Source organism: Aplidium turbinatum, chromosome 16, assembly GCF_918807975.1.
Source record: "Aplidium turbinatum chromosome 16, kaAplTurb1.1, whole genome shotgun sequence".
Lineage (NCBI taxonomy): Eukaryota > Metazoa > Chordata > Ascidiacea > Aplousobranchia > Polyclinidae > Aplidium > Aplidium turbinatum.
This window is the reverse complement of record NC_137487.1, coordinates 8,080,608-8,104,061: the sequence shown is the minus strand read 5'-3', so window position 1 is coordinate 8,104,061 and position 23,454 is coordinate 8,080,608. Positions and strand designations below refer to the sequence as shown.

The 23,454-nt window shown below is 38.3% G+C and overlaps 3 protein-coding genes across 3 annotated transcripts; all 3 read left to right on the top strand.

Annotated features, from left to right (window-relative positions):
• The first annotated feature begins 355 nt into the window (after nt 1–355).
• On the top strand, nt 356–3,321 carry LOC145785347 (prefoldin subunit 6-like). Its single transcript, XM_082597006.1, has 2 exons — nt 356–567; nt 3,071–3,321. Exons 1-2 carry the CDS (start codon nt 412–414, stop codon nt 3,281–3,283), a joined length of 369 nt encoding a protein of 122 aa, XP_082453132.1. The 5' UTR covers nt 356–411; the 3' UTR covers nt 3,284–3,321.
• Nucleotides 3,159–9,012, top strand: LOC145785346 (CDAN1-interacting nuclease 1-like). The gene is made up of 6 exons (XM_082597005.1): nt 3,159–3,486; nt 3,805–3,880; nt 4,446–4,604; nt 5,753–5,937; nt 8,004–8,176; nt 8,616–9,012. Exons 1-6 carry the CDS (start codon nt 3,313–3,315, stop codon nt 8,770–8,772), a joined length of 924 nt encoding a protein of 307 aa, XP_082453131.1. The 5' UTR covers nt 3,159–3,312; the 3' UTR covers nt 8,773–9,012.
• A 3,395-nt stretch (nt 9,013–12,407) lies between these two features.
• LOC145785574 (sigma non-opioid intracellular receptor 1-like) lies at nt 12,408–19,286 on the top strand. Its single transcript, XM_082597235.1, has 6 exons — nt 12,408–12,568; nt 13,823–13,924; nt 14,830–14,922; nt 15,324–15,422; nt 15,834–16,013; nt 16,789–19,286. The coding sequence occupies exons 1-6, from the start codon at nt 12,439–12,441 to the stop codon at nt 16,989–16,991; spliced, it is 807 nt and encodes a 268-aa protein (XP_082453361.1). The 5' UTR covers nt 12,408–12,438; the 3' UTR covers nt 16,992–19,286.
• Nucleotides 19,287–23,454: the final 4,168 nt, after the last annotated feature.

Here is a 23,454-nt window from a genome sequence, read left to right as displayed (position 1 = left end):
CAAATAATTTACACAAGGATGGCAGTGAAAAACTAAAAGGTTACCAAAGTCACAAACAAATAAAAATAATATGTATCACTTCAACAGAGAAGATACCCCTCCAGCAAATAGTTGTTTGTTGACCTTAGGGCTGCGTTCTTTTATTGGAAGTGCGTCATGAATTATGGTTTTAAAGTTAAAGAGATACCTCTTTGGCTACAAGAAGGGTTTAGGTTTCGTGTCCTGCCAGTATTGTACAAGCCTGCCTAAAAACAGCCTCCTTTCACAATAAATCAATTACGGTATTCCATATTAAATGCTCAAGTATTGTCTACATGATCTCCCAAAGTCGTTTCACTATTTTATTTTCAGGATACGGTTGCTTTTTGCAGCTTCTGGTTTAGTATTGTAACGGAATGCTTCTATGTAAAAATGGCTGCAAACAAAGTTAAACTAGATTTGCAGAAAGAATTGGATGAATTGCAGAAGAACCAAAAGGGTCTCCAGAAGTGTGTTGAGACTCGACAAAAATTGGAAGCCCAGTTAACCGAAAACAAAGTAGTACAGGAAGAATTAGATTTATTAGAGGTAATGTGTTATGTTTTTTGATATGTTAATAAAATTGCTTTGTTTTCAAACATGATAATGATGTAGTTGAAGAGTACTTCACCTGACTTACTACTTACCAGTAGCATTACAATGTTTAGATTGTCAACAGGAGTGCTCGCTCTCCAATCCCAGCAACTTGTACTTTGATTGCTTGCTTAAAGACACACACACTGTAAGGGAAATGATTTTGGCCAACATAGTTCCTTTGACAAGGTTTTGAGAAAATAATGTGCACATCCTTTAACCGTCTTTACAGTTATCGATCCTGGTTTGAGATGCTTTGCTTTGAGATTTCAGTAATGTAGTGCAACATAGCGTTGTTATCATTAGTTTTTTGGTTTCGGGGCTGGTAGCCTTTAGTTTTGGTGTTCTCTGTTCAATGTTATAGCTCTTGGATTCCGTTATGCTTGCTGTGTTGCACCTTCGGTCTCATACCTGGATTTAGAATAAATGTAACACTGAAGACCACCGTGTCCTGAACACCTCTCGCCACCATCAGGCCCAGAGGTGTTGTCGTCTTAATGGCTGTGTACAGGCGCGGATTTATGGGGGGGGCCCAGGGGGCCCGGGCCCCCCCCGAAATGTTGTGAAGAATTATTGTTGAAATTCTATGTATCCGCATCAAATCGTTTAATATGCGTCTAAACAGCTGATATTAGTCCCACGGCGGACTTAAACTTATCCGGGGGGGGGGGTAATTTTTTGTTATTATTATGATTAAAATCATCCATCGATCAGACTCCTTTATTCCGTTATACAACTGCAAATACATTTTAATAGCAAAATTTGTTGAAGCTGACTCAGCTGAAACCAACGCTGAACCAAATGACGTCAGTTGAAACAATCTGAAACCTTGAATGGCTGTTTTATAGTTTTTAGTCTTCACTATAATTTCAATCAATTGCCGTCTATGCTTGCAAACATACAAACATCCATTTGGTCATGGACACTGCATACAGGGTTTTAAACCAGATTTCAAGTTTACTTTGCATGCTTAGCAATTTTTATTCAAGCAAAATGTATTTTTCAAACATTCACAATTGATGAAATGGCTGTTTCTTTTAATGTCTATTTTATTTTATGGCATATCGTATATGTCGTAGTATAGTGGCGTAGCCAAGGGAAGGGGGTGGGGGGTTGGAAGTTACAACCCCCTTTGGCACGCGTGTGACATCACGATATTGAGAATGATGCTTTCAGTCTCTATGCCTCAAAACAAAGTTTTCCTAATTTTAAACGAAACTGCATTAAAAGAGCGATTTTTGCCAATACCAAACATTCAAATATCTCAGCCAGGAATTAGCAACAAGAAAACATAGAGACTTAGCTTTATTTCCGAAAAATGCCCAAGAATTGATTGATTGATTGAATTTTTATCCTCGGACTGGGAAAGCTTCAATGCAGAGCTTAATCCTGGCAGTTTTGCATACTTGTAGAGGCTTTGAATCACTGACGCAGGCCCGGTCACTGAGATTGACAGAGTGAAGTTTCCGATTGTTGAAGTCTTGTTGCTGTGGAACTATTCCATCCATTAGATGCCGCTGAATGGAGAGCAGTCCTTAACGTGCGTTGCTCAAGCGCACACCCCGAGAGTCGAACCAGCGCCGCTTGATCTTGAAGCTTCTTTATTCCAGAAGTGACGCGCTAACCAATTGAGCTAGCTATCGAAAACGTGATCTTATCCTTTTGATATGCCACCGGACAGCACCATTTTACAGGAATATTTATACCCACATTTTTGTTGAAAATGCTCTCAGAATGCACCAAATTCAAAGTAATTTTTCAAAATTTTCCGGGGGCTGCCCCCAGACCCCCTGCCGCTGGGTGTCGTCTTTGAAGAAGACACCGACGGGCTTCTCCCGCCGGCTGTCAAAACTCCCCCTTTCAAAATTCCTGGCTACGCTACTGTCGTAGTATCATTGTTCATATCTGTTTTATCTTTTTCTTTCCGTTTAATTGATTTTCAAATTTTCTGGCCCCCCCCGAAAAAAACTCCTAGATCCGCGCCTGGCTGTGTACAGGCGCGAATCTAAGAGTTTTTTTCGGGGGGGGGGTCAGAAAATTTGAAAATCAATTAAAAAGAAAGAAAAAGCTAAACAGATATGAATAATGATACTACGACATATACGATATGCTAGAAAATAGACATTAAAACAACCATTTTCATCAATTGTGATGCCGAGGGACTAATATCAGCTGTTTAGAAGCATATTAAACCATTTGATGCGGAAACATACAATTTTTCATAAAATTTCGGGGGGGGCCCGGGCCCCCCCCCCCATAAATCCGCGCCTGGCTGTGTATGAGCGGGCGTCTCATCATGCAATACGCCATGTCTGCTACATAGATCTACACAATTTTGTGTTTTATTGAAGTTTTCCCCTCTAAGGCCACTTGCTTGATCTGCTCCTGATGCTATACAATAGGGGTTTCAGTTTGGTAGCTAAGTTTCATGAATTGATTATTATTATTTTTTTTTTAGGTGGATTCAAATATATACAAACTCACTGGCCCTGTGTTGGTGAAACAAGACCTTGAAGAAGCCAAGAGCACTGTCAAGAAGCGGATTGATTATATTTCTGCTGAAGTGAAACGTCAGGAAACTTCAATAACCGATTTACAAAAACAACAAGAAGTACATAAAGAGAAATTACAAAAACTGCAAGCACAGCTGACTTCTGCTTCAAAATCTTAAACTAAAAAAAAACAGATTTGACAGAAAGGATGAAGCAAGTAGACTACAGTTTGATCTGTCATTTTTTGGCAAAACATCCTTCATCCATGTTTCGAACTGTGTTGCAAGATTTACGTCAGACTTTTGAATCCAAGTTCTCTTATGGTGTACTTCTCAGCATTGCTTTAATTTACCATCAACAAGAAGTGAAAAGGACTTATGGTGTAAGTATATGCTTGTTTTTATGAACTACGGGGTTATTGATACTTGCTTGACCAAGCAAGTTTTGTTGTTAGCAGAGGTTATATAGGTATGGTATATTCCAAAGTAATGGAAGCAGATGACTCAATTCCTACGGCGTGTTCCTTTGCTGCTTTCTGTTTGTTGTGATGTATCTTTGATTGTAGTGTATTAACAAACTTTATACTATGTTTTGTTTCAATCTAATATTTAACACTCGATTATAAATTGGGAAAGAGCAAATTCTGCACTGCTTGCTCCAATTCATATTATTCTTCTCTTTATTCTGCAATCTGTTTCAGGAAAAGACTTCAGACAAGCGAGTTCAGCTTTATTACGATAAGTACGTCAGAGAATTATCAATGCAGCAAAAAGAGGGTAAGAAGGTCTATTTCAAGTAATGTTATCAAGGCTTGGAAGTGCGTTGCAATTTTCATTACCGGTTCATTTAGGATTTCTCCATCACCGTTACAAATTTCAATTTAGTATATATAAAATTGATCATTAGAATGCTGTTTTTATTTTCATGGTGCACCGAATGTTTGAAATGTAAATGTACCACGTAGGCTAGATTAGCTTTTTTAATTTCATCTTAAAATCGTGTAGTTTTGCTTGATCATAAGAATTTCCAACGTTTTTGCCACCGTTTTTCTTAGCCGGGTTTCATACCAGAATTGTGATGATAGAAGCCGAGCACCTCTAGCAAAATTTGTCGGTTTTCAGCTGGTTCAACGCCTGTGATATAAAACGACCACTTCCGCTGGTTGGCGTGCAGTCTTCATCAGAAGGTTGTCAGAATCATTTTTTAAAATCATAATGTGTTTTTATGTGGTGCTGTATCTACTGTCGACACGTGCTAAGAAAAGCCATGAATTATGATATTGATATTTGAATATATCCCAAGTGTCTATATTCACACATGATGTATTCATCTTTGTCATAGAAAAACCGGGAAAGCGGAAATCGATCTTACTCGGTATATCAGAAAGGTTCTCAATACCACCTGCATTACTGGCTCGTCTGCTGCTCAAGAAACATGTTTCGGTGCTTCGATCTAGTGAAGTCAATCCTTCAGAAGAAAACATAGTTAACATCAAAACTGGTAATGAGCAGGGTTGTTGGTATTTTACCCGACCCAAAAAAACCCGGGTGTTTTTTTTTTAATAAAACCCACTTAAAAAAACCCATAAAAAAACCCAGAGCATCATATTTGTCCAGTTTTTATTAGAAAATTAAAAAAATGAACAAAAACACTACAAGGCACTTAAAACCAACTTTAAATTAGGACTTAAGGATGTGATTGTGAAGTAAATTTCCAAGAATAAACTGAAAACGCAGTGGATATTGTACAGTACACAAAAATTAAGTAATGTCACTTTGTGTATACTACACTAAAACTCATTTATGCAAGAAGGCCTTATAGTTAAACTGGTGAAAGTGCTAAGTACTCTACTGTAGTCTGTATAAGTGTATATATGATGTGAAATGCAATTTAGGAGGCTATTTACCATTTACAGATTCTGGATTCTAACGCATGGCTATTTCAGAGCATTTGCCTAAATGGCCATTGGCCACGCAATCGTTCAATTGCTCATCCGTTACTATATACTGTATAATATATATATAAATGATAAAAAATATTTAAACATGATGGCATAAAATAAAATGCTCCTTGCCTTCAAATCTAAAGCAAATGATGCAATAATGTGATTTCTACCACGGTAGCATCAACTTGGTATAGAAGTCAGTGGATGATGCAACATCCAACTTGATCTTGAAATTAAAGGATGATGCAACATTCAAGCAACAACAGCCCTAGTGCATTATTTTATTGAGTTATGCAAGTATGTACTGTGAGTGAAAGGCACTTCATTCGTAAAAAGTAGTTTTGAGGTGAAATAAGCATGAATCTACCTTTTTTGCATCTTTTTTAAAAAAACCCAAAAAACCAGGGCGGGGTTAGCTTTTTTAAAAAAACCACGGGTTTTTCTCAACCCTGGTAATGAGTGATGTAATTTTGATAACTCGTATTGTTGGTTCAGGTACAAACGTTAATTAAATGCAAATTTAAAGACTGTAATGGCGCCAGAGTCAGTGTTTTTAAGCTATTATATGTTGTGGATTGTGGTTTAAGGTTATGCAAGTAGGAATCACAAACGACCCATAAAAACTTTTTCGTTATCTTCAGTTGCAGAAAATTTAATTCAAGAGGTGTATTTATATTTTATACAGTACAATGACTTTGTTTAGAGGTGTCGAAAATGATGAAGAATCCTTTCTTGATACCAGACGACAATTTATCGTTTGAGATTCGCCAGTGCGTGATATACGATGCCGGGTATGGAGCTGTTACAGATTCAATTCGACATATGATTGGCTTGGAATACGAACAAAAACTCGTGAACCATGTCAAAGAATTGAAAATTCCTTACTTGGTATGTATTGATTCGAAAGTGGTGTGTGTTAAGATCTTGTGGCCAGTTTCACGTTAGCTTGAGTAAATGTATCATCCTTTCCTGACTGCATCGAAAAGCCACTGGAGGACCGCCAAACTTTGATCTCGTTATTTAACGCATACATTCCTTGTCCATTTGGACAAAAAGTGAGGGTCATTGTTGATGAAATGGTCTGCAGTCCGCAGCGATACATTCTAAGGAAGGGTAAAATGCCACTACCTTGGTGCGTAGTTGACCGGAAAGCTGGAAGTCGGTGCACCAGTTGAGATGTACCTATTTTGCTTTTTCATGTACGGCCCGCCCGCCTTAACAGCTGCAGGCACTGGCGCCGACTTACGGGGTTACGGGGTGGCCGCGCCACCCCGTTTAGGTTACATTACTTACTGTAAATACATGTAATTTGAACGGACGTTTAAATCTTTTTTTGATGATTGGTTTTCGCTTCAAGTCAACGTAAAGCAAGAGGTGAACCAATACCATATTGCGAAGAAAATGATTGTTTTTGTCACAAGCATGATACTCGCGTAAGTTACATCAAGCAAGCTACGTGAAGATTACGCAGCACGTGGCTACGAGTTTTTTCCTTGTTGTTACGATCGTTTTATTTGTTACTTGTCATAAGTCATTGTTACATTTGTTAGGTTTACAATGGGATTTATTAATCATAATCAATAAAATACGATCTTTCCATTGCCTCCCTCAAAACTCTTTTTTTTTAATTTTAAACTGCTCATAATATCGCTATAAATTATGACAGCTATAAAATACTTGGAAATAAAATTATCTCGATGATTGATAGCTCCACCCCCTAAATTAATAAATCAATATCTATTTTCAAATTTTATTAAAAAAATGCAATTTTCGAAACTTTTTGAGTTTTATTTAAAAAGTGCACTTAGTAAAGTAGCAGTTTTAACGTTCTGCAAATTTACACGTTTACATGATTCTATTCGAGGAAAGCTACACCCCCTACCAATTACCAATAATAAAAGCAACCTTTTTCAATTACTCAAGATTTTGCATTTTGAATTATTTTCCGATTTCAATTGGAGTGAACTGTCATCTACTTCATGCTTTAATTTCTACTTTGTTATCTACTAATCTACTTCATGCAGTAATATTGCATGTCAATGCGTGACAAACTGTGAGGCGGGAATTTATTGGTCTGACATAGGAGTTGCTATTTACGTCAAAGAAAAAATTACGAAAAGTCGTCCAGTAAAAGTTTTCGTCGACATTCCAGTTTAATTCAGCTTAAAGATGCCACCGAAAAAGCGTTCAAAATTGCAGCCCTCCATTGAGTCATTTTTTGTTGCGTCTAGTCAGGATTTCCGCCAGCATGAAAGTGACCAAACGCCTGAACGAAACGAAAGTGTGCCACGGCCAAAAGGCGTTAGCACGATCAGGGAGGTGGAAGATTATCGTTGCCTTCCACCACCTGCGAGGCGGAGCGATCGTTTTGTGCACTCAGGCGCATAAAAACCTGCTTGCGATCTACCATGACGCAACAGCGATTGAACCACATCCTAATTTTAAATGTTTATCAAGCTGAAGCTTCACGGTTACAACTTGACCAGTTGATTGAAAGTTGGATTGACAGAGTTGCTGTTCGCAAAAATACTTTTGCCAAATGTTAAGTGTCAGAGCAGCAACGTAACAATAAAATTTACGACATACCTCCTGTGCTTTGTTTTAAAGTTGCTTTGTAAATTATCGAGCTACAAATCAGGTGTGAAAAGACAATTGCATCTACGAAACACGCTTAGTAAAAATCAAACAAAAACATGCAGTTTGAAAGTTTTTAGGTTGCCATATTGTGCTATCCGCCACCCCGTGCAAAAATAAAAGTCGGCGCCTATGGCTGCAGGCATGACTGATGTGTCAGATTTGCTGATTGAGAGTTAATTAGGTGCGAAAAAACCACCGAGTTCTCATCGCCGCGAATTAAACTTTAAACTTAAATTTTCCATAAACTTTTATAGTCTTGAAGCATTTGTATGTTTCATATCAAAGTTGGTTAATTGTAAATGCTTTGTTATAAACAGGATGAAACTGATTTAAGAAAGCTGGGCTACGATAAAACTCCCGATGTGAAGCTTGAGATTCCGATTGCCGTTGGAGGTGAGGTGGTGTCGTGGATCGAGAGCAAGGCCTCGTTTGGAACACCGGACGCTCACTCCAAGTATTTGAACGAGCAATATTACAGCTATTGGAACAGGTTTGTTGTATCCTCTTTACTTTATGCCGGACTTATGTTTTTTTAAGTGTACAAAGTTGACTAATGGTTTGCAAATTAAGCTAGACTAAACGGTTAGATTAACTTAGATTGTATGAACACATTGAACAGTTTTAAAATCAGCAATATCGATTCCTTTCGAGTTTTAAAAATCAAAATAGATCCTAAGGTGTGGAGAGGAAGACTTTGCTCCCGACACACAGACAGGCCACACGCTCAATATGAGGATCAAGTCATGGCCTGCATAATCAAAATCGGTTGATGATGAAAATCATCCATTGAAATGGTTGAGTTTCGATTTCCAGTGTTGCATTCGTTTTTTTGCATAAATAAGGGCACGCGATAGCCACGGGCATTTATCGGCGCGTTGGCGACCTGTCGAAACTTTTCTTTCTAAGGGCATTATATTTTTGGTTTTCAGGTTTGGCTCTGGCCTTGTAATATACTGGTTTGGATTTGTCGATGAGCTGGCTCCTGAAATGCGAAAGCAAGGAATTTTGTTGATGGACCACTTTCCCAATTCTTCAATCATCACACGATTTGATGCAATGAATATGCAAACAACAAAATCTTTTTAAACTCTGTAGACAAAATTTGCATGCATAGGCCTAAAGTTATGTTTTTAAAATCGAGCATGGAGTCTGTTGGTCGACTGACTTTTCAAATACCGTAATCTTTTTTCGGTTTCGTTCAACTTCGTATCCCCAAAAGCGTTTATATTTGAGTTGTTTGTTTAAGCAGCTTATGAGGATGTTTGTCAGATTTCCTTAATTGCGCCACGAATTTTACCGCATCTGCATTACATTGCTGTTATTGAAGCTTGTATCTACTGGTTATTTAATTTATGCAACAACAGACTAGTCTCGACAATTTGAAAAATTTAGGGATAGGCTACTGTCGCACTCCCAGCTCCTACATCTATGGCTGCCCACTTGTTTCATTATCAATTTATACTTTACAGTGCCGGATTAGCAACGATCACATTATTTCCACATCTGAAGGAACAGTTTTCTGTCCACCTTGTAAACAGTAGGCACGTCAGTGGCGTAGCCAAGGGGGGGTTTTAGGGGTTACAACCACCTCCCGTTTGGCACACGTGTGACGTCACGATATTGAGAATGATGCTTTCAGTCTCTTTATGCTTCAGAATGATGCTTTCAGTAAAAAAAAAAAAATTGTCTAATTTTAAACAAAATTGCATTAAAAGAACGAGTTTTGCCAATACCAAGCATTCAAACATCTCAGCCAGGAATTAGCAACAAGAAAACATAGAGACTTAGCTTTATTTTCGAAAAATGCCGAAGAAAACATGATCTTATCCTTTTGCTATGCCACTGGACAGCACCATTTTACAGAAATATTCATACCCACATTTTTGTTGAAAATGCTCTCAGAATGCACCAAATTCAAAGTAATTTTTCAAAATTTTCTGGGAAGGCCCCCCAGACCCCCCGCCGTTGGGTCCTCAAAATTCCTAGCTACGCTACTGAGGCACGTTACGCTACGTAGGCTGCAGCGTGACGACAACCACTTTGCGCTTGAGCAACACATATCAAGGACAAACTTTCCATTCAGCGGCACCTAGTGGATGGAATATCTCAAGACAACAAAACTTCACTCTATCAATCTCGACGACCGGTTCAGCGCCAGTTAGCTGATCGTATGTACACTACACCTTCTCCAAAATGTGGACCTTTTCGGCTCAAGGAGGGGGGGGGGTTCCCGGAAACCCCCCTGGCTACGGGCCTGAAGGTAACCTTGGTATTTGCTGATGTCAGTTTTTTTAAGGGTTTAGGTTTTTCCGCGTATTTAAAAGTTGATTGCAAGATTTTTACTCTCCAGGTCCGTCGTTTAATTTACCGGTACTTTCTTTTTTTTCTGTTTTGTTTTCGTTTTTTTTGCGTTTGGACAGTGTTTTTCTATCTCTTTGTTTTTACTGCTTTTTCTTGCGATCTAACCAGAGCCACTATATACAGTGACTCTGATCTAACGTTCTTGGTGTGTTCTTGCTACCTTTTTTATTGTGTTTTAACTATGTTAAATTACTTTGTTAATTGACTTTTTTTTGTGTAGCACTATTGCGGCGCTCTTGTTAATTTATTAGTGTTCATTTGGCTCTCAGAGCATGTTTTGAATAAAAACATAAAAAGCGATGAGAATTACTAATTATAAAAGGTGTTTGCAAATTTTGATTGCAAGGTCTATATTGTACATTTGATGAGAAGCTTGTCAGTTGAACAACATATCTGTTCTGGATTTCTATTTCATTTTTTTTGATAATCTTAGTAATATTATCAAAGGCAATTAAAGTACTATATTTCTTTTACTTTGATTCGTCTTGTTTTCACCTCACTTTTGTTCGATTTTCGTTGGAATGGTGCGGTGAAATGGTGCGGTCCGGTGGCATAGCAAAAGGATAAGATCATGCTTTCTTTGGCATTTTTCGGAAATAAAGCTATGTCTCTACAGTATGTTGAGTCTGGATGCAACCTATTTCGTCCCCTGAAATCGTGTAACAAAATTAAATTTCGACTTATTTCGTCCCCTGAAAAGATCGAGAAATTTTGAAATGTTTGCGGCAACTCCGATCAGCGATTTCGGCTATGTCGTTTTTTTTCGATCTTTTCAGGGTACGAAATATTCAGGCGACGAAATAGGTTGAATTCGTTGAGTCTCTATGTTTTCTTGTTGCGAATTCCTTTGCTGAATTCACTTGTTGAATTTTTCCTTTGAAAATGACAAAATTACTGCATTTTCTGAGTAAATTGCGGGCCCCCTAATTTGCGGGCCCCCTAATTTGCGGGCCCTGTGCGATCGCACGGTTTGCACATCCCAAAGACCGGCACTGGGTGTGGGACCCAGGCATCTTGTCACTTTGCGCAAGTTGCCGTTGATTGCAGGCAGGCAGGCAGTGTCGATGTTGCGCCACCAACAAGTGCACCGCTAATACTGTAGGCAAGGGCAAGGACGGCCATGTGCAATGTATCGGTCTTCAATAATGTCACCCCGAGGTACTTCGGCTTGGGGAAGAAAAGTAGTGAAACAACAAGTTTGTTATTGAACCCAGGTTTTATAAAACTTGTTTAGGTACCATGTTTTCCCAAAAATTTCATGTAACTCGGCGCAGAAGATAATGAACAATTAGGTTATAAAACCATCTTTTATTGGAAAAAAGTGAACTTGTAACTACGTAATTCATGGGTGCAACCTAATTCGTACCATGAACAATTCGTACCTTGAAATGATCGAGAGAAAAAATTAAAAAAAGCCGAAGTCGCTGATCACAGTTTCCGCAAGGTTAGGGTATTGGTTAGGTATCGGTAGTTAAGGTTAGGGCATCGGAGTATCGGTATCCGCAAATAAACAAACTGAAAAAATCGAGAGAAAAAAATAGAACATCGCTGATCGCAGTTTCCCGCAAACGTTTTAAAATTTCCAGTAATGATCCTAATTAAGAGTTTGCCGAAGTCGCTGATCGCAGTTACCGCAAACATTTAAAAAAGGTTAGGGTTGATCGGAGTTTTCGCAAACATTTTAAAAGGGTTAGGGTGTTTCCGCAAACAAGCAAACTGAAAAGATTGAGAGAAAAGATAGAACAAAGCCGAAGTCGCTGATCGCAGTTTCCGCAAATATTTTAAACTTTCCGGTAATGATCCTAAGAGTTTGCCGAAGTTGCTGATTGCAGTTTCCGCAAACATTTTAAAAGGGTTAGGGTTGATCGGAGTTTCCGCAAACATTTTAAAATTTCCGGTAATGATCCTAAAAGTTTTTGTTTGTTTGCAGAAAATGTAAAATGTTTGCGGAAACTGCGATCAGCGAATTCGGCTTTTTTAATTTTTTCTCTTGATGTTTTCAAGGTACGAACTGACGGTACAAATTGTTCATGGTACGATTTAGGTTGTATCCGTAATTCATTAGGCAACTATAAAAGCCTCATAAACTATGGTATACTATAACCATTAATTATAGTAAGGCATATGCAGAAATATAGCTATTAACTGCAAAGGTGGACAGTGAATGTGAATTGTGAAGCCAGCTAGCAGCAAACAACTGAGTGACTACTTAGTAGCCCATATACACATAAAAAGCAGTTATTTTCATTGTCAAAAGCTACTCATTAATATTAGTTAATAATAAAAAGATGTGTTGTGTGTTTCATTTCTTGTCATTGTTGTCAATTCACTTTAGAAATTGTTTTCTTTCAGCTGTGAAATTGTGGCTTTATTTGTGCTTCCTTTTTCAAAATGGGATTTTTTCGTATACTATTTTATACTTTAATGTGCTTATTTCTATACAATTATTTTATTGGCTTGCCTCCAATAAATTACACCTTCAAGGCAAAGGTAGTAAAAGAACTTGCTAAAAAACATTCAGGTAAGTTTGTTTGATGTTAGTACAATAGTACAATAGTACAATAGTACAATAGTACAATAGTACAATAGTACAATAGTACAATAGTACAATAACAAAAATTTTGGTATTGTTTTTGTGTGTCTTTTTACCTTATATAGCTGTTTACTTTTGCGTGTGTATCACTGTTGATACCTCTGTTAATCTTAATATTGTTATTATCTTTATTAGTTGTTTACTGTACGTGATTGAAAGATGAATAAGCACTCTGCTTTACAACATCTCATATATTATTATTATTATTATTATTATTATTAATTCGATAGCTCCAATAGCTCCATTGTCCGCCCCTCCATTGTCCGCCCTCCATTGTCCACCCCGTTACCTCCATTGGTTAACGCGTCACTTCTGAAACGAAGAAGCTTGAAGATCAAGCGGCGCTGGTTCGACTCTCGGGGTGTGTGCTTGAGCAACCCACATTAAGGACTGCTCTCTGTTCAGCGGCATCTAATGGATGGAATAGTTCCCCGGCAATAAGACTTCAACAATCGGAAACTTCACTCTGTCAATCTCGGTGACCGGGCCTGCGTCAGTGACTCAAAGCCTCTACAAGTATGCGAAACTGCCAGGATTAAGCTCTGCAAGAAGCTTTCCCAGTCTGAGGATAAAAATTCAAATCAATCAATCAATGTTAAAATTTTCTTATCTGGATATCTTTGCTTTAATATAGTACTGTACATAACTAAAAGAATTTGCACCTGCAACCAGTGCTGTCGCTGTAAGCCAAAGATGTTCATCGTTCACGTTAAAATATGTCAAGTTTAGAGGTTAGTAACGCAGTTTTTTTGTTGAGTAAAGAGAAGGTGAGAAAAAAATGCATTATGCTTGAGTGAACAGGTGCATATAGCCTCCTGACCTGAGGCTATATTCACCGGAATGGCTCGTTTCGGTGAGTCCGATTCGGTGAGTCTGATTCGGTGAGTCCGATTCGGTTAGGCCGATCCCTTAACGGGGTATTTTTTCAATTTTTTTTTAAATTATCGGGTACCGTAGCCTAATTATCATTGCCGTTTTAGGGTTAGGGGTTAGGAGTTAGGGTTAGAGGTTAGGAACTCACCGTATCAGACTCACCGAATCGGACTCACCGAATAGTAGCAGACCCATATTCACAATATACACTTATACAGTATGGTAAGAATAGCCACAGCGATTATTTTATTGTTTATGTTATGCTGAATTGTTCTGGCTAATCCGTTTTTTTTAATTTACATTTTTCAGGGAGCCAGTTTGGCATCACTAGCTTACGAAAAGAGCTTTCAACATTATATCCTGGATATGTTTTGAATGAGAATGATGTGGGATGGCTACCATGCCATACAGGTGTGTGTTAAATTTCCAAACGCACAATTATTACTTGTAAACAGATAGATGGCCAAAGGCGAAGAGTAACTGAATTGAAAAACATTTATTTTAGCAACGATAAAACCACCTGGAACAAAACAAATTTAAACGTTCAAACACAACACACTCTTCTGACATAAAATATAGATATGTTTCTCGGCAGCCGATTTGTAGCAAGAATTGACAGCGATAGACACTGTGTTTCGCCCATGAGGCTGGGCTCGTCAGTATGGTTAGCGAATCGCAGCTGCTCGCTGTACTAGCGAGTGCTCAGCCTTGTGCTGATAGCCGGGAAGAACGCCCCTCTCTTCACATAAAATATAGAGTTGCAATAACTTAATAGGATTGATTGTCAATCATCTGTTTATGGTACTGTATTTTAAAATTACTTCTATCCCAAAGCTATAAAATTCAAATTATTTTGGAGGAGCACTGTGCCCTGGCTGCGCTTGCCATAGAAAATAGTCACTTGTCACGTTGGTTTATCTTTATGTGCTGATTTTTCTGAACTGTTGTGTTTTTTTAATAATTTCAAAATGGCATGTATTGTACCGTACTCAAGTAAATATCAGTTCAACTTCTCAATAGGGGTTTGAAATATATATATACTGAGCCGGCAATTACAGTTAATTTTATCAAATTCATAGCTCTGGGAATGTGCATAGCGTTGGTAAGCGAAAAAATTGTGAAGCAATACAAATACTTATAAATTTGTTGTTTCTGCTTTTCTTATCAGTAAATCATCACATAAAGATTTCGATTATTGACTTATAGATGCAAATAGTCTTGATAATCTACCAAACTTTTTAGTATTCAACAACTTTGTTGCTTACAATTTTCAATGTTTCAGTCAAACGGTTTATATTTAACTTGATATTTTCCAGGAAACCTCCATGGTGCAGTATCTGTACTATATTCATCAATGACTGAGCTTTTGGTACTTTATCACACGCAAATGGAGAGCACAGGAAATTCAGGTAAATTGATTTTCTGGCATGTTAGCTTCACATGCCAAATTAACACTTTTGTGTGCATTGTGCAAATATGAGTTTCAAATCTATACTGCTACAACCTACAATACCACAAAAGCTACATGGATAATGTAGGCTTCTTTGAATTTGGTGAATAGATTTGTTGATATGTTACCATTTTTTTAAAGTTTGTCTAGCATCAACTCAAATAATGAATTGTATATAGACAAAAATTTTAGATACGGTAGTCGGTAGTGTTCAAAATTTGCTTTAAAAAGATGAATTTAACTGAAGAATTACATCAATTACGATAAATGAAATTTTCAATAAGATCTGTTGCTATACATAATAATGTATTCAAAACTACGTTCTGAAGGTTTGCATAAGTTTCCATATCTGTGATTTAGGACGTCACTTCATGAACGTGTCGGTCTCGGTGCTTCAGGGCAGAATGGAACACGTAACTGATTTCGGTGAAGTCCGGTCTTCTTCCTCAGTCAACCCAGGCAAGTTTTTTTTTGTTTAATTGCTTTATTAAGTAAGCTCAACGAACACCCTATCAATGCAGTACGGATAACATACTCGAAAACGGCCAAAATCTTTTGGTCTTTTTCACAACTCATATCAGTTCAGTTCAGTTGTTTTTTTATTTCTGACCATCATATCAAAACAATACACGTCAACATAGCAAAGGTCGAGAAAAAGGTAGAAGCGACAAAACGCGAACGTTAAAAACGTGCTTGTGTTGCATAAGATGTTTCGAATGAATTTGGGTATATTTAAATATTTAAAACATCCTTCCCAAACTTTTCAAAGGCTCAGCTATTTTCAGACGATTATTGTTGATATCACCTCAACAATTCTAAGTATTCCAACAGCTGAAGCTTTGCTGATTCCAAACTGACATGTTTGTACAGGTGAGAATCATGTTTTTCGTTCTGGTACATCATCCATGGTCAAGTTGTCTAAAGGAACAACCATGCTGATATATTGCAGAGGAATTGTTCCTCTAACATTCGGCTATTGGATATCGGAATCGTTGTTCGTCCACCACGATCCTTTACTTGCAATTGCTACAATTTGGTCTTTCGTCAAAGGTGTGGCATATGTCTGATAAATTAACGCGTTTTTACTTAATATTTTTATCTGCCTTCATAAAAACACACCACAGCATTATTTTGACGTGTAGAATTGAACATGACGAAGTATAAATACAGAATGGGACTGTTTGCCAAGCATTAATTATAGATTAATTTTTTGTTTTGCAGTGACTTTTAGACCAGAGCTATCACTAGATGTTTAAGCGATAACTAGCTTTTTATTTCTAACGTATCGTCAGTCAGCACATTGGGCGGCAATTTTGTGCATTTTAAACTTTTCTTCAAACAAGCACTCTCATTCTGTACGTAGAATTACGTTATCAGACATTTTTTACAATGTTTAAAGATATTTCAATCAACCTGGTCCTATTGCAGGCGCGTGTACAATTTTTTTTACTGCTCTCAGCTTCTCTGGATGTGTTTATTGTTGAATGTGTGTAATGACATCCTTTATCAGCGTAGAAATGTTAAAAGAACACTTCTGAAAAGCAGGTTTTGCATTTTGAAGCCTTGTGAGTTTGAGAATAAATTTAAAGGGCTTCATACATTATGTAATACAGGGCTATAGCCTATGTTAAGAGTGCGGACATAGGAATACATGCTCATTTTCTGATTCAGTGCATATTTTGGCACTTCGATCGATTATTTGATCACTAGACGCATTGCAGACAGATGTTATTTCTTATCGACCTACAATAATAAAACGCAAGCAGATGTTGCTTCTATTAAAAGTTGTTAAATGAACCTTTGATCGACAAAAATTCTTTCATAGCTTCCGTGATGAGCAAGGCGACCTTATGGAAAGGAGCTCAAGAGTTGTTCAAAACTCTTTGGAAATTGTCGTCAGAAGGAATTCAGCAGTTGTGGAAATCTGCGCATTACGGCATTACCCATTTACCCGAAGTTTTAGCCGACTTTATATCTTTCATTCAAAGCGTGGTTTACAGGTTTTGGGACGGACTCTTCTTAATGTAACTCTTTATTGAATTAAGTTGTTTTACGTGATATCTGTTCGTTGAGTCGAAGCAAGAGGGATTCTGACATAGAACTTTATTAATTTGCAAAGTTTTGTCGCGCACGTGTTCTGCACTGTTTGTAGTTAGATCTTTGTTATTGTTCCGGTCAGCAAGCACAACTCTCCTGGCAAGTACAATGCTAAACTTCCCTCATTGTATTTTATGCCAAAATATGTTCAGCCGACCCCTTTCAGTCTTACTTGCCACACGTTCAGTTGCTTTCACTACCCTACAATCACTGGCTTGAAAATGAAGATTAAACAAGAAATTCAACTAGCATAAGTTGATTTTTTTGTGTGCTTTTGTCACTTGCAGTACATCTTTAAGGGTTTGCAGCGTGAGCTAAAATCGCTCAAAAGAATGTTTTTTCTACAACATTGTGTTCAGATAAATTACAATTGAGCATACGCTTAAGCATGCTAAAATTAATAATGACCGCAATACACATTAACGTAGTCTCACCATGTCATCACTTGCCTTTTTGTAGAAAATCATTGTCGCTTTAATTGTTCATATAGTTTCTATATGATATCATTTCTCGCTTTAAAAGTTTAGATATGTGATGCATGTGATGTAACCATATTGGTGTGTAGTATTATTGAAATCATCTTTAATGGTGCGGTGAATATTGCAAATGATATTACGTCAAACGATACAACCTATGATATAAATTAATGTTCTTTAAATACCTTCAGCATCAAATCAATCATTTTAGTTTTGAAGGGGTTCTTGCAGGCAATGACATGATCGCAAAGTTGTTGGTATCAATTGATGTTTCTAATCACTGTTGTTTGTACTGTATACTATAGTGTATATGTTATATTTTACATGTCAATAGTGTGTTGATTTGTGAGCGCTTCAATCAATGAAATTGTAAATACCTGCTGTTTTGTTTGCGTGTTCTTCAATTTATTAAAAGATATCTTCAATCATACTGTTTTGACCACACACGCAAGACTAAAGACCATGGTTAACACAAATTTTATTTCTGATACGGCCCTGCTTTGTCAATCACCGAGACCGTCGCAGAATTTTCATCTCAGCCACTTGCTTTTCTTTTCCTGTGTCTCAGTCAGCACTCACGCATGCATTCCGTACAACATTGCTGGTCTGATCGTTGTTAGGCTATATAATTTTCCCTTCAGCTTTTCTTGCACCTTTCTGTCACACAGAACTGTTATTTTCTTTCATGCCTTCCATCCTGCCTGACATCTCCTTGTCACATCTCTGTTGCTTGTTCCGATCTCATGAATTGTCGAACCAAGATATTGAAACTTTTTTAGTTTTTTCATCTTTTCTAATAATTGTATTTTAGTCTCATTCTCTTCATCATCATCTGTTGATATCTGGAGTTGAGATATTCTGTCTTTTGCCTTCTTGTTTTTATCTCTCTTATTTCCATCGCTGCTCTCCAAGACCTATTCTTGGAATTTGTTGCTCAAGCGTAGGCCTACATCCCTTGAATTAGTCTGCCCCGATAACCAGTTGCTTGAAGGTCCGACTGTGCACGAAACAAAAACTCAAGATCAAGCAGCTCTGTATTAGTTCTCGGGACGTGCGCTCCTACGCTTTAGCAACGCACGAAAGAATAGCTCTCTACGCAACGGTAGGCTACTTGGTAGATGGACAAATTTATTGGCTACAATACTACATCAAGCAGAAACAGTGACACAATAAGCAGTATTTACACTGAATTTTTGTCCTCTGTTATTAGCAAGTTTTAGAGCAAAATACTTATTTTTCTGAGCTATAGCCCAACTTGTCGCCTAGGTGAAATCCTTTTGTTCAACCGACCAGGAGGCCTAAGCTGCATTGGCTAGGCTTATGACAAAAAATGCCGAATGTGATTGCAAAGGCTCACAAAATGCTTTTTATGTACATCGATTCCATATTTGTTTTTGTAAGTTTTTTTTTTGTTAAACATTTTTACAAGCAAGCTAGGTGTGAAGTTTTTTGAACTTTAAGTTGAGTTGAGGGTAAGCCGCATGGTTGGCAACACTGGTAATTGGTAAGTCACCACTGTCACCCAAGGTTGCCAACTTGGCATATTTGATGCCAAATTCCATTAATTTGGAATTCCATTAATCCAATTACATTAATTCCATTAATTTGATGCCAAATTCCATTGTTTTTTTTGTTGTTTGTCATGTAAATTTTGTGTTTGGCATATTTTTGTGCATTTGACATATTTTGAGTGAGGTAATTATTTGAATGAAGATTAATAATTTTGAGCTGTTTGTTCTGAAATCTTTAGTTACGCGAATAAATTTGTGTTCTTTTTAAAGTTGATTTGTAATTGGTGCAGTTTACACAATTTTTTTGATAGTTGTAAATATTTTGTTTGAATTTTCATTTTTTTAAATTTTGACCTTGAATTCTTGCTAGTTGTTCAACTCTTAATAATTGTAAACATTTGATTGATTGATTGAATCTTTATCCTCGGACTGGGAAAGCTTCTTGCAGAGCTTAATCCTGGCAGTTTCGCATACTTGTAGGGGCTTCGCATCACCGACGCAGGCCCGGTCACCAGAGGTTGGCACCCGCTACTTTTAAAGTAGCGCGCTACCCGCTACCGCTACTTGGGCCAAAGTAGCGCGCGCTACCGCTACCCGCTACCAATTTACAAAAGTAGCGCGCTACCCGCTACCGCTACTCGGGCCAAAGTAGCGCGCGCTACCGCTACTTCTTCCGCTACTTTTGTCTAAAATGACACTAAGAAACACTCAAGTCCCTAGTGACGCAAAAATGACCTTGAAAACGAATGTTATCATTCGTTTACGCTGTCATTTTAACGGCGTTATAGAAAACACATTCTCAGGGAAATTTATTGTTACGCATCTTTCAAAAACACGAGCATTTCAAAATGAGAGTCACTAAGTCCTGCCCGCATTCACTTAAGCACATCTTTTCCAACAAAAACAAAGTCTCTCCACCGCAGCACTGGAAGGAATGGGGGTGTTGTATTTAATGAACAGATGTTTTAACTCGGTATTCGAAAAGCTCAAGGACTTGCTCTTGTCCGAAAAAAAGGCGTCCACAATTGTTGCTTCCTTCTGCACCGACGTTTCATGGGACGGCGCAAACACTCCAAAAAATACATTCTCAGAGTCATGACTAATGTTGGTGTCACTCTTATCGGTATCAACCTGACTTGATATCTCCCGCAACAGTCGAATTACACCTGTCTTGATTTTTTCTCGCAGTGCGTCAGCATCATCCGTGGAAACGTAGTGCAGAAATTGTAGCCACGACGTCTTGAAGGATGGATGAAGACATGATGCCATAACGCATTTCACGTTGTTGAAGCACTTGTTGAATCGTTTCTTCACCCCTTCAAGGACTTTCACTTTCAACTCCTCACAGGTCACAAGATCACTGATCTCGGTCAACTTCTTCCCGCAAATTGTGATGGCTGGAAGCAAGACTCCGTAATATGCCTTGGACTCGCCCTGGAGAATGTCTAAAGCCTGGCAGATAGGCTTCATCACGCGGAGATATTCGCCGAAGAAGTTGACGTCAGCTAGAAAAGACCGAAACTTTGCAACCAAGACGATTATATAGCTGCTTGACCACGCCAGTATTGCAAAAAAAACAAACATTTGTTTCAATTTAAATTAAAAAGTAGCGGGTAGCGGGAGTGCGACTGAAAAAAAGTAGCGCCTCTCCCGCTACCGCTACTTTGGAATAAAAATAGCGCCGCTACTGCAGCCGCTACTCCAACTAAAAAGTAGCGCCGCTACCGCTACTTTTACCAAAAAAGTAGCGCCGCTAGTAGCGCCGCTACAAAAGTAGCGCGCTACTGCCCACCTCTGCCGGTCACCGAGATTGACAGAGTGAAGTTTCCGATTGTTGCAGTCTTGTTGCCGGGGAACTATTCCATCCATTAGATGCCGCTGAATGGAGAGCAGTCCTTAACGTGCGTTGCTCAAGCGCACACCCCGAGAGTCGAACCAGCGCCGCTTGATCTTGAAGTTTCTTTGATCCAGAAGTGACGCGCTAACCAATTGAGCTATCGGGGCGGACGTTTAAATTTTTAATTGTTTTTATCTAATTTTGACTTTAAATTCTTGCGTTTTTAATTTGGCAAATTTTTCAGAAAAATTTGGCATATTTGCTATTTAGGGCTTTAAAATCTGGCAACTCTTCTGTCGCCTGGCATGAGGCAATCGGTAGCCACTCAAGGAAAAATTCTGCCACAGCAATTGACTAGAATGCACCGCCGTCCGCCGCCAACCAATCATAAGCTACGTTTTCTATGACGTGAAAAAGAGCAAAAGAAGATGATACAAACCAAATCAAGTGATGGATTTTCTGTCAGCTGGTTGGTTTAAGGGTTAAGGCTAGAAAGTAGTTATTTCATTGACGTGGGTTTGATTCCCACCACTGCTATTGCCCTTTTTGCTTCTGTAATTACCAAATAAAGTTCGAAACAAGCATTAACTCTCTGGCTGAGTGGTAGAAAGGTCACAATTGGACCGTAGCCTCTTATAACATGTTCTGATTGGTTGGCGGTTGCATTGTAGTCATTCGCAGAGGCAGAATTTCTACTTGTTAAAGTGGCTACCGAGGCAATCAGGGTCAGGCTCAGGCATGTTTATTGTTTTTCATTAGGAGTACCGGTACAGTAGGACACTAGGACAGAATTCCCAAATGAAATGTTTGGACGACAAATTAGTGTAGCAATGGCATGTGGCTGGCCATTCGTGATTTTGACTGTGTGGCTAATGGTGTTGCAGTTTGTGACTTCAATACTGTATTTCGTCTTTGTTTTTAAATATTTATATTGCTGCATAAATTGCTTATGCCTATCTATGTATCATCATTCTGGTAGTAACTACTGTAGATTAACATAGGGTCAATAAGCGTATTTGCGACCATTGATTGCGTCCACTTCACAAATTTGTAAGTTATGCAATTGAAAATAATTTAACAGAAAAATGTTTAACAGTTTATTTATCCATAGTTTTATCACAACTTGTGGTATGCTTACTAGGCCTATGTGACTTGTTTTTTGGTTTTCAAATTACGTTTTTAGAAAAAAACTAAAAAAGGCATCGTGACTTTCAAGCGGCATAAAAATGACTATGTCAACGTGAAGAGCTTTTATCATGGTTCATGGCATGCGTTGTTGCTGTCATCCAGGCCTCGAAATTCACGGCGGACACGGCGGTCATGTCCGCCGTCACAGCATGTGATGTCCGCGGGAAGTACCATCTAGATCGGTCATATTTGTCCGCCGAGAAAGAACACAGGAACTAGCGATACAAATCGTCATTGCATACCACGAACAATTGTTGCGAGAATATAATTTCCCTCGCATTCTAGCACGCATCTAGAAAATGTGAATATTGTATCGTAGGCTAACCCTTAGTTTCCATTCAATCAGGAAAACTTTCGATTTTTACGTTGCTTCAACGATTGATGACATTGAATCAGCGTAACAAAGGTGAATTCTTCGCCAAGAATCGATGGGAGTACGGTACTTCTACACTATTCACGCGCAACTTAGTTCACGTCTTACGTCACAATCTCTGGCTTTGATCTCCGAGTAATATTGATAAGGCAAGGTTGGTTACAAAATTTTTTAAGCTTTGATGTTACAGTAAGAAAGAAAAAGCCTAGGGAAAATTCACTTTCGCTCACATGACACGCAAAAATAAACCTAAATAAAAAGCCTAGTGAAACTTTGCACAGCAGAAAATAGTAGCGTTAGTGTAGAAGTTTTCCGATTCGTGCCCAGAGCATTGTGACGCAAGAAGCCACACGACCTTGTTCGGTGGAAGTTAATCAGTTATGCGGCGTATTAAGCAGCTACAGGGCGCTTTGACTCTTCAAGCGCAGGTCGTTGGTCTGATAAAAGCCTTTCAGAGTGACTTCACTGCAATTTTAACAAGCCTTCTAAACCGTAGCTATAGTTCTCAAATGGTGAAGAATTATCAAGATAAAGTGATTAAGCATGACGATCGACGCTAAAACTGGTGTGTCCGCCGTAGGGATTTTATATTACGGGATACGAAGCCTCATCCGTTTTTTTCCTTATCCGAACACTAGAAGGGCTAGTTTCAGGATACTTCCTTTTAGTGATTAGCAGTAAGCTAGCTAGCGTGCAGCGTATCTGCAAGTGAGAAGTAACCAAAAGATTGTTGCTGTGGTACTTCAATTTGGAGAAGTTAAAGGAAATAAGTTGTTAACTATACAAATTTGTTAAAGTGCTTTTGAGAAGTACGTTAGCCCAAGGCAGGCTTATAGTTTGGTTGGCTTTGGACTTTGCTAAAACAAGTTATATGTCTGCATTGAATCTATGGCCACCTTTTGCTTATGGACTGTAGCATTCACTAGTAAAGCCTAACACGTTAATTTGGTGTGGGATATATCATATAGGTATCAACTGTGGCAACAATTTGTTGGTGTGACTATTGCAC